General features: G+C 50.6%; 4 protein-coding genes across 4 annotated transcripts; 2 read left to right on the forward strand and 2 right to left on the reverse strand.

Annotated features, from left to right (window-relative positions):
- Nucleotides 1–522: 522 nt before the first annotated feature.
- MYCTH_2303048 (uncharacterized protein) lies at nt 523–2454 on the reverse strand. Its single transcript, XM_003662390.1, has one exon. It carries the CDS (start codon nt 2217–2219, stop codon nt 879–881), a length of 1341 nt encoding a protein of 446 aa, XP_003662438.1. The 5' UTR covers nt 2220–2454; the 3' UTR covers nt 523–878.
- Nucleotides 2455–2807: 353 nt separating this feature from the next.
- MYCTH_2133773 (uncharacterized protein) lies at nt 2808–3639 on the forward strand. The gene is made up of 2 exons (XM_003662391.1): nt 2808–2930; nt 3020–3639. Exons 1-2 carry the CDS (start codon nt 2869–2871, stop codon nt 3441–3443), a joined length of 486 nt encoding a protein of 161 aa, XP_003662439.1. The 5' UTR covers nt 2808–2868; the 3' UTR covers nt 3444–3639.
- MYCTH_78019 (MFS general substrate transporter-like protein) lies at nt 3626–5891 on the reverse strand. Its single transcript, XM_003662392.1, has one exon. It carries the CDS (start codon nt 5669–5671, stop codon nt 3950–3952), a length of 1722 nt encoding a protein of 573 aa, XP_003662440.1. The 5' UTR covers nt 5672–5891; the 3' UTR covers nt 3626–3949.
- Nucleotides 5892–6296: 405 nt separating this feature from the next.
- MYCTH_106502 (uncharacterized protein) lies at nt 6297–7271 on the forward strand. The gene is made up of 3 exons (XM_003662393.1): nt 6297–6397; nt 6499–6554; nt 6659–7271. Exons 1-3 carry the CDS (start codon nt 6344–6346, stop codon nt 7134–7136), a joined length of 588 nt encoding a protein of 195 aa, XP_003662441.1. The 5' UTR covers nt 6297–6343; the 3' UTR covers nt 7137–7271.
- Nucleotides 7272–10976: the final 3705 nt, after the last annotated feature.

The following is a 10976-nucleotide window of genomic DNA, read 5'->3' on the forward strand; positions in this document are numbered from 1 at the left end:
AACCCTCCATTCAAGATTAGGGAGTCTGCCCCTGTTTGCATTTGCGGGCGGTGTGTTTGTCGAATGCATGATGTTTTGCCCTCCCACTCTCTTCCCCGCCGAGTAGCCAGCCGCCTTGCTGACCCTGTGCCGTTGCGCCATCACAATGCAGCGGGCCAGTCCAGAGCGGCAACATGGAGGCCAAGCATTAACAAGGCTTATTTGCCAGTGCACCCCATTCGCCGGCATGAGAGCGGCTGCCCAAACGGGTAACATTACTGTGTAATTAGTAGAGAGCGCCCTAGGCGCCGCACTTTGCCATGTACAAATTCCTGGGGAACACAAAGATGTTGACACACTGGCAGACATTCAGCGCGTAACTTAGCTGGTCCTGTACCCGAAAGCCAGGTGGCAGTGATATGCTCTTCGCATCGTTTCCGCCTCTTGATTGCTTTGCTAATTATCGTGTGTAGTTCGCACGCCACACTGTCCTCAATGCGTCCTCTCCTAGAGAGAGATGGTGTGATAAACGTCCATCAGCCAATGAGACCGGGGTGAGCACGGCGGTAAGTTACACTGAGGGGTTGGAGGGCGCTTAGCCGGCTTGCCCGTGTCCGAGTGGCTGCCGCCTTCGAGTTGGACAGCAGGTAATTAGCGGCGTGATTACGGCCTGACGAGCTTTCTCCCACTCGACGAAAAGAAAAGAAAAAAGAAAATGAAAATCGAACAAAAAGCAAAGCTTCTGATAGCAAATTACCTAGGTGGCCATGGGCTCTTCTCCGGAGGGACTCCCGCCCCTGATTGCCTGCAACCCCAATAAGGGAATTGTCTCCAGAGGAGTTAGTAGAGTAATTAATTACAGCCCTGCCATCTATCTGATAATTAGTCTTATGAAAGACTTATATACATACATGGCCATTGCCTTCGGTCTTGTCACGACTGACGCGCAACCACCTGTCAAAAAAGCGGAAGGTCTTGTGGGAGAGCAACCCCCAAGCTCCCACCTTGGCCGTCATCCCCCCGTTGCCGATCTCCTCCGGGATCCAGACCTCTTTTTGGCTCTCGGACACGCCGGAGAGGGCGTTGTAGATGGCTATCGTGCTCTCGCCCGCCGAGGCGTAGACGGACCTGGACGCGCCCGTCAGCAGGACCGGGCAGCGGATCCGGTCGACGATGGGTCCCTTGCCGTCGGGGGCGACGTCGAGGTCGAAGTCCCGGAAGCGCCGCAGCGTGCCGGCGGGCGTGGCGGTCCCCATCATGGCCATGCCGAGCTGGAACTCCCACCGGGTCGGGAAGTGCAGGCGCATCTGGAGGTAGATGGAGGCGTTCAGGACGCTGTCGGGCAGCCAGCCCGACGTCCACAGGCCGGCATACCAGGAGGGCATGCGGGTCCCGGCGAGCCGCCAGAGCCCGTAGAAGGGGTCGATCGAGACGCACGCCCTGACCCGGGGGTCGACGGATGAGCGGAGGGCGTAGTACGCGCCCATGGAGGCGCCCAGGATGCCGACGCGGTCCATGTCGAGGCCCAGGTCCGGGTTGGCGGCGGCCATGTGCTGAACGTGATCCAAGACCGTGCCGGTGACGACCTCGAAGTCCGGCCGCATGACCACTCTGTGCTTCTTCAACACCAGGCCCTGCCCGGGCCCGTCGAAGGTCACGACCGCGTACCCGAGGCTGACCCCGGTGGACACAAAGACAAAGTAGAGCTCTTCCTGCGTCGCATCGGCGCCCCCGGGGACGACGATGACCGGCACCGGCCTGTCCTCCGTCCCGGGGCCTCCTCCTCCTCCCCCGACCTGCCGGCCTGCGGCGGAGGGCAGGTATAGGTAGGCAGGCATCAGGATCCCGTCCTGGTACGGAATCTCGAGCACCATGACGCGGCAATCCATGTAAGGGATGGCCGCTCGGAACAGCGAGATGGACCGCTCGGCCGTCTGGAGCACGCGCTCGTCCTGCCCCGCCCACGGGAGCATGTAGCCCGACGCCCTGGCATAGTTGGACGCCCTCAGCAACGCCTTCCTCGCTGCGTCGACGTGACCCGCGCGGATCGCGTCCCGGGATATCGCCTCGGCTCTCTGCGATTGCTCGTGCCACGCATCGTACCAGCTCTCTGGGTCGTGCTCTCGGATCTTGGAGACGGCCTCGATAAATTCGGCGATCTCGCAACCCTCGGCGCTTGCGCTGCTGAGGATCCGGGTTGCCTCAAAGTTGTAGAAGTCGCTTTTGAAAAACCTGAACATTGGTAGGGAGGGATGGGCTGTTACATAGCCTGGTAGCCCCAAGGTGTCGAGATTGCGGGAAAGTTAATAGCTCTTGAACGGCAGACGAATATTCAAAATTCGGTCACTTCATGCGTAGGCTTCCCAGGAATGGGGGTTGTCTCTTTGGAAATTGGTTTTGGCGGCATGGTTCAGGGGTGGCGCGCTTGTGTCCTCATGTCCTCGGTCTAAGACAGTCATGAAAATTGACGCCGCGCCGCCTTCGTAAGTTGTGTCGCTCAATAAGTCGGAGTAAATTATCGAGTGGGTGATCGGCTACTCGACTCGCATGCTCGGCGTCCGATGCTGCCAACTCGGAGTGCGTCCTTCATCGGCCTTGCTTTCTCCTTGTCTCGGATAATACGGCATCCCAACAGGACCGCGCTCGGGAGCAGCGACACACATCGCTCGGTCTCCGAGTTTGATAACCCTGGGGACGTCTCTCGGCTTAATTACCTTTGGTTGACCAGTGGGAACAAGAAAAAAAATCTCCGGCCTCCCGCCAGGTGACGGAGCGTTTGAGCAAACTTTACCCACCACAACAACTCACAGCCACATAATTACACACGTGGAAAAACAAGGCCTTCAGCAACACCAAACTTGGGGCATTTTTTTTTTCATTGATGTGAGAATGGCTGGCTCGTTTGCTTCGACGCTCTTGCAGGTGGCGCCGTTGGCAAGCTCCTCGGCGGCGTAAGATACCTACCTTCTCTCCGTTATGAGTCGTTGCATAAGGGGGTGTTGTACTAACTGAGAGATCCGGGGCATGTGGGGAAACAAAGGTTGATCTGCTCCGTCTGCCAACAAGTGACCATGGCCGCATTCCTCGGCCATAAGGTTCCGCCTCAAGCAAGACGAGACCTCTGGTACCCGTTTTTCGTCAACTACAAGAATATCGTCTATGTTTCGAGCCCCAGCCATCTGACAACAATCACCACATGCCTGCTCAACTATTACTTTAGCAATGCCCCGTCGGTCTGGTGGCTTGTCTGCGTGGCGTTCGTTGTCGGGCATGCGCACCCTCTCCAAAAGGGTATTAAATTGTTGAGCCTCACGGCAGCCGAGTGGGAGAGCAAGACGATGCCCGAGACGAGGGCATGGTTTCAGGACTTTGTGGATATCAACCAAAGAAGGTTGCTCCTGGTCGACCTGCCGGGATGGCTATGCGTTGTCGCCACGGTGGTGACGGCTCTGCGCAGCGTCTGAGGAAAGTGTTGTGAGGGAATTGGGAAACTGCAGAGCGCAAGTTGTCGTCAAAGTTTTGGCTCCCTGGTCAATGGCAGCGTCGGGATTCACATCGCAAGACTCGAAGATATCAAGGAAAAGGTATCAAGGGAAGGTATTAGTCAAGTCAGCACAGCTGGGAGTACATAGTGTGTAGATGTCATGCTGGAGACATAGCACAATGACTATTCGATTACTTGTAATTACGTTCACTGGCGTCTTGGAAAGATCAAAGACCGCCGAGACGTGCCCATTCCAATATTTCCTTCCAAAGATCTAATAACAAAGCAACAATCAAGGAAACTGATCCGCGAAATTGCTGGTATTCCGACGCAAAAAGGCAGCATGATTAAGTAGAATCAATGACTCTTATATAATTACAGTTACTATGAACCTTTGATTGAACCCTCTCATGTCCGTCTCACCCCCATTGTTTTTGTCCAACCCCCCCCCCCACGCCCCCCAAACAGTTTTTATTATGATCATGATTATGCAGTGCGCTCTGCAGACCTCTCAACGTCACCATTTCCTTTGGGCTTCGTCTTCTCCGCGACACCGTATTCCGTATCCAACTCTTCTCGCAGAGGTATCTCCTTCTCGAAGATGACCAGCGCGAAACCGAGACCGGCAAAGGCGATGGAGACGAACCAGGAGCGGCGCAGGCTGTCGCTCAGCACGGACACAAACTGGTCCCTGGACTCGGGGGGAAGGAGGTCCAGGAAGGCGGCGGTGGCGCGCTGGTAGGCCTGCCCGCCGGTGACCTGCTGTCTGACGGCGGCGTCGGTGATGCGGCCGGCCAGGTCGTCGAACCGGTTGTTGAAGACGGCGGCGGCGATGGCGGTGCCCCAGACCTGGCCGAAGCTGCGGAGGAAGGCCCAGGTGGAGGTGGCCAGGGCGGTGTCGGATTCGGCCAGGGGGGCCATGACGGCGGGGAGCAGGGTGGGGATGATGATGCCGGCGCCGGCCGAGCCGATGATCTGGAAGCCGACCCAGCTGCCCGTGTTGGAGTCCTCGTCGAGCAGGGCGAGCAGGCCCATGCTGACCGTCATGAGGGCGAAGCCGACGTGGTGCAGGGGCCGGTACCGGCCGATCTTGGTCATGAGGACGCCGCCGAAGGCTCCGAAGGGGATGAGGACCAGAACGGTCGGGAGGAGCTGCACTCCGGAGCGCTGGGGCGAGGAGCCCAGGACGCCCTGGAAGTAGACGGGGAGGAAGTAGAGGACCCAGAGGGTGGTGACGCTGTGGAGGAAGGTCAGGGCGAAGGCGGTCGACGAGGTCCGGTTGGAGAAGAGGTGGAGCGGCATCATGGGCTGGGCGCAGAACCTCGATCCCTCGAAGGCGAGGAAGCCGGCCAGGCCGGCCAGGCCGACGAGCAGCGGCACGAGGATGCGGTAGGAGCCCCACGGGTAGACGGCGCCGGCCCAAGCCAGGGCGATGAGGACGGCCGAGACGGCGCCGATGAAGATGACGTTGCCCAGCCAGTCGATCTTGGTCAGCGTCGAGGCCAGGCTGTCTTCCTTGCGGTAGTTGACGTGCAGGAAGAGGACGAGGAGGACGAGAGCGACGCCGCCGACGGGGAGGTTGAGGTAAAAGACCCAGCGCCACGTCGTGTTCTGGACGATGAGGCCGCCAAACAAGGGGCCGAGGGCGGTGCCGAGGGCGATCATGCCGAACATGCCGCCGAGGTACTTGCCGCGCTCGCGCAGGGGGACGACGTCGCAGACCAGCACCTCGCAGAGGACGTTGATGCCGCCGGCGCCGATGCCCTGGATGACGCGGCCGGCGACGAGCATGGCCATGTTGGTGGCTCCCCCGGCGATGCCGCTGCCGAGTAGGAAGGCGGCCGTCGCGAGGATGGTGGGCCACCGCCGGCCGTACACGTTGGCCAGCTGGCCGTACAGAGGCTGCAGAGCCGTCATGGCCAAAAGGTAGCCGTTGACGGCCCAGACGTACGCGTCGCCGCCCTCGAGGTCGTTGACGATGGACGGCAAAGCGGTGGATGTGATGGTGGCTTCCAGCGCCGTGAGCAGGCCCGCGAAGCCCACGGCAATCAGGATGGTCCAGACGCGGACGCTTGGCCGGAACGGCTGTTTGGGTGGCGAGTCCGACAGCTCTTCTGCCGGCGCCGTAGCGATCTCATTCTCCGACCGCAACTCTTTGGTCCCCGCCGATTCCGACTCCGGGGGGAGCTTGGTGGTGTCGCTATCCATGTTTTCTTTTCGTTTTCTGCGGCCTCGATTGCCCGTCTGCCCGGCTCAGTGAAGTAAAAAAAAAGGCAATTAGTTAATGAAAGTGCTCGATTGCAATCGAGCTTTGTTTTATACTCCTCGCAATCCCCTCGTTTCACTTGAGTGTTGGGCGTGTCAACAAAAGTTCGGCCGCGGGCAACGATGCCGAGATTGAGATGGAGGGAAATTGAGAAGAGTTTGGGGACAAGCTGGAAGATGCTCCTTGCTGCGAGAGCGCTCGTTTGCTCGGGGAAGTCTCAACTCAAAAAGGTTTCCGAAGTATTTGTGTGCATGTCTCAGTTCGCTCTCCGGAGACTTTCGGAGGCTTTTCTGGCTTGGTAGATCGCCCGGAGCCCGTCTCGGGTTCAGCTCTTTGCCACCTTCAGATGCAGATCCAAATTCGAGAGCACCGTGGGCACCTCTGGAACACTTGTAGGGCGCACGGTTATTACCCGAGACTCAAGTAGGAACTTCGAAGTAGGCAATTCCCATAGGTGCATACATGTCATATATACACGGACGGACCTGCACATAATTAGATCTGTATATAGGTATAATTATACTTTAGATACGCAGAACCCATCGGTCCGTGGCGGTTGTATGCACCATACTCAAGAACGCGTCCTTCTCGCGAGTCTTCCTGCAGTCACAGCAATGAGCGCGCCGGCAAGCAGCAATATCCACAACCTTAACGGGTCATGGACCATGGTGAGTCCTACGCCCTCTTGACAGGCTCTTCTGCTGCGAACTGGTCATGTCGTGTGCCCGTAACTGACAGAAGATCCCTCCTCCCTCTCCCACCCCGACAGGACAAGAAATTGTCGGACAGCATAGACCCGATTCTGGAGCTTCAAGGCATCCCTTGGTAGGTGAAATCCAGGAACTAACCGGGGAGGTTTTGTTTTTTACGTCTCTCTGGTCTGGTACTTGCGACTCACGAGGCATTTACTTCCATTCTCCGGAACATAGGATTGTCCGCAAAGCCGTGTCTTGGGCGACAATCACCGGAACGATTACACAGACCAAGGATGAGAAAGGACGTACCATCATCCGCACCGAGCAGACGGCGACCGGTGGCTTGAAAGCAGAGACCGAGACCATCCAGCTTGACGGGTCCGAGCAGGTCCATGAGTCTGCCGTGTTTGGTAGCCAGCGGGCGCGGTCGCGCTGGCTGGACCTCACAAGCGAGCACCCGGCCCCGGGGGTCTCCAGCAAGGAAGAGATCGACCCTTACCTGGGCGAAGGTTGGCTGGAAGAAGAACCCGAGGGCTCACCCGGCCACGTCTGGATCACCGCGACGAACGAGAGAGCCGGATGGCGGGTGGACCAGGTCTGGGGCTTTGCTCTCGTCGACGGGCAGCGCTATCACGTCAAGAAATTTGTTGCCACAAAGGGCGAGGGGCGTGTCACCGCCAGGATGGTGTATGCGTGGGTGCCTGCGCGGTAAAACGTCGGTGGCCGGAATGTCTGAGACGGTTCGAGATCAATCGTGTGCATACATACGTGGTCCCATGGCGATTCACGGGGCTTTTCACTCCTTGGCTTCAGACCAATACAGCTCGAGATTTTGTCGCCGGCCAAGCTTTTCGCTCACCCTAGCACATGCAAGCTTTCCCTAAAAAGGCCGCGTAGAGCTGAGACGGGTTTCAGCTGGTCCTGTTAGGCGCCACCCGATATGCGATTCCGGTTCAATTCCCTTTGTCTCCCCTCTTTGTATTCTTTCTCTGTTTAGATACGTATTTTCGGTCAGTCTCTTGTCGTTTGGCCCCTTCAGATATACACAATCGACAGAAGGTAATGCTCATATATACTTTCGTACTTCTATGCTCATCACCACTGAGCATTATAATCCAGGATGTTGCTGGCGGGGTGAAATTGAGCGTCAAAAACTTGAAGTGGCGCTGGAACTTTTCATGGATCATTGGGTGCTGAGTGACTTGCAATTTCAGTTGGCATCATGTTTTTTTAGATGGGAGAGGACAAATTAATAGGTATGTGCCCTACCGGAACCCTGTAAGTTACAGCATTTGACATTTGAATTTACGGTTTCTTTGCCAGTCTTGGCTATAGCTATGTTTTGTCTGCTAGTGCGTTTTTCCTGGTGGCCGCCAAACGCTTTGTTCCTCAAGCTGCCTATATCTGAAGGCTATACCACCCTTGTTAGTATGGCGAGCTAGACGTCTTGATTGAATAGAATCGACAGCTCTTGATGCATGTAAAGAATGTAGACGGCCTGCCGAACGCAGTGATGAGCTTCTGGGAGCGTTGAAAGCAGTCTGTAGTGGATGGCTTGTACGAAGGAAAAGAGTGCCTTGTTAAACTATCTACAAAGGAGACAAAACGACTGATATTTATAGACAAAGGGACTAGCCAAAGCGTTAAATAGCCTTATACAGCTGTGGCATATATGTGGCTAATACTCTTAGAAGCTCTACAGCTTCTGACACACCCCCTAGTTAAAGGCGATAGTCGTTTAACTACGCTTTGTAGTAATACTGTTCTTGGTATTATATCCTTTGTCGCTCTCACCTTGATAGCTCCTTTAGGGGGCCTGTCTTCTATATTTGGAAGTCTGAAAGAGTCAAGTATGGTAGAGCGATTCCTTTGAAGCTATAGATTAAATATAGCTATTATAGTTATAGTAGTAATAGTATTACTAGTTTTAATTATAGTAATAATAGGATGACGCCTCCTATACTCGAATCAATAGATAACTTATTAGGTATGCCTGCTATAAATACTATAACTACTAGTAGGTTAACTCTTACTCTTATAATACCTTAAAAGCGTAAGCATGCTAAAGCTTCTAAACTAGCTTCTAAACTATAAGTATTCCTATTATCTCTGTTTAATTGATTTTATATTAGTTTTATAGTTTTTTAGCACTTTACTAGTTATATTAAGATTATTTAAGCTAACTAAATATAGTAATATTATAGTTAGTAAGCTTTGTAAGGTACCTTATAGAATATATATATAGTTAGCTCTAATAGGACGTTCTTTTGGCAAATATCGCGATCATTCTAGCGTTAGCTCCTACTACTACCATTATACCTACGGTTCCTATAAGTATAAGGAGATATATACTAATCGCCTATATATCTAATAGCTCTTATAATGCTTATACTAACTATAATAGTAGTCTTACTTCTTACATTAGGTCGGTAAAAGATTTGATAAAGGCTCTATTAGATAGAGCCAAGGCTTTTATAAGTCCTTAGATTTTAAACCTTTACCCCTAATATATAGGCAAATCGCTAATAGTTATATATAGAATCTTAAGAAGTTATATATAGTTCTTTAGAATGACCTAAAACGTACTAGTATAGACAATATAGAGGAGTATAAGCTTAATAAGGCTAAACTCGCGCGTTTTATAAAGATTGCCTACTCTATATACGACATCTTCTATTAGTTAGGCAAGATTAAGGAGTCTTGTAATGCTTGTATTAATACGTCCGATGACACGTTAGGTACTATGTCGTCGCCTAGCTAGGATAAAGGCAAGGGCAAGGCTATTAATCCTAGCGATGGCTAATAGTAGTAGATAGGGAGTATTAGGCGGTATTTTATTTGACGAATTTGACTTATCTTCTACCCCCTAGTTATATAAGCCTATAACTAATATCTTAAAGATTAAGAAAAGCCCTTTAGTATTTAAAGGCTTATTAGCTAAGTCGTTTAGTAAGCCTATCTGCTAATATCTAACTAGTTAATAGATATATAGCTTTAAACGTTCCTTTCGCTACTTCCTAGTATAACTATATATTATAGATGTCTATATACTATAGGTAAGTATTAATATGTTTGTTCTTAGCTATTACTAGTCTAATCGTTTGCTAATTATTATAGTAGATGTTCCAGGGTTCCCTAAGCTTAAGATTAATATCCGTAAATAGCCTTTTAAGTGTTATAGCCTCTCTTGCTATAAGGGAGAGCGTTAGAAGTTCTGCTTTAGTGCTTAATATTATAATAGTATCCTAGTATAATACCTTCTATATGATGGGACCTCTAAATAGGAAGAAGATATATCCTTATAATAAATACTATATATCTAGATCATCTATATATAAAGCGTCTCCAGCGATCATAAGTGTCGAACTTTCTAGCGCTTGTTTACCTTTATACTAGATTAATAGGTAAGAGCTCCTAAATAGATATCTTACTACCTACTATACCTCCAACAAGTAGTCTAGTCCTAGGTTAGTTAGGTATCAAGAAAGTACTAAATAAGTATATACGACGTCTAGATATAATATGACTATATAGTATAGGATTAATCCGATAAGCTCCTAATACTCTTTAATCTATATACCAGTAGCGCTCCCTTTAAACTTCTTAAGTTCTTTATAGCTTAAAGGAGTTAGCTTATATATACTAGATATATCTAGCCTATATCTTCTTGCTACCTTTCTAATATATTAGTTATAGATTAACTATATCTTATATATAGGTCGGTCTCGAATCACCCTAATGCCAAGGAACTAACCGACATTACCCTACTTATAGACGTCATATCAAGCTTTGATTCCTTCTATTATACGCTTAGCCGCTATAGCGTTACTTTTGTAAAAGAAGACCAAGAAGTTGTCAATATAGAAGATCAGGATGACTCGTTTATCGTAGCTTAAGAAGAGGCATTTCTCTTCGCCTAATAGTTCTATACCTAGATCTGATAGCGTTTTATAGAACTCCTTATACCATAAGAGTAGTAAGTCTCTTAAGCCGTATAGAGCTCTTTGTAACTCTATATATTTCCCTGGCTACTTGAATCCTTCTAGTAATTCGTAGACAATAGGATCGTCTTCTAGTCGTTCGGCGTTAAGGAACGCTTACATTATATTAAACTACTTAACTTCTAAGTCGAAGTATATAGCGATCGCTATTATTATATAGAACGACTATATCACTAGAGTAGCTATATATATACTTTCTACTAAGCTAATATCTTATAGATCTCCTTATATATAGATTCTTGCCTTACACTTCTCTAGGAAACCGTCCTTATTAAACTTATATATAAAGACCTATTTTAATAGGATAGGTCGTGCTTTCGCCTGCTTATACGGTACGATCTTCTACGTTCCCTTACTCTCTAAGTTATATATCTTCCTACGAGCCACGTCTTTGAATTACTATTCTAATAGGTGGTTATATAGGTCTTACCAGTTGGTAGGAATATAGGTAAGATCGTCAATATACTAATACGGCTTATTTAGAGCTGCTCTAAGGTATATAGTATCCTTTTATCGTATAGCGGTAGCAAACACTATATATATCGTTCTTA

Source organism: Thermothelomyces thermophilus, chromosome 2 (genome assembly GCF_000226095.1).
Source record: "Thermothelomyces thermophilus ATCC 42464 chromosome 2, complete sequence".
Classification (NCBI taxonomy): domain Eukaryota; kingdom Fungi; phylum Ascomycota; class Sordariomycetes; order Sordariales; family Chaetomiaceae; genus Thermothelomyces; species Thermothelomyces thermophilus.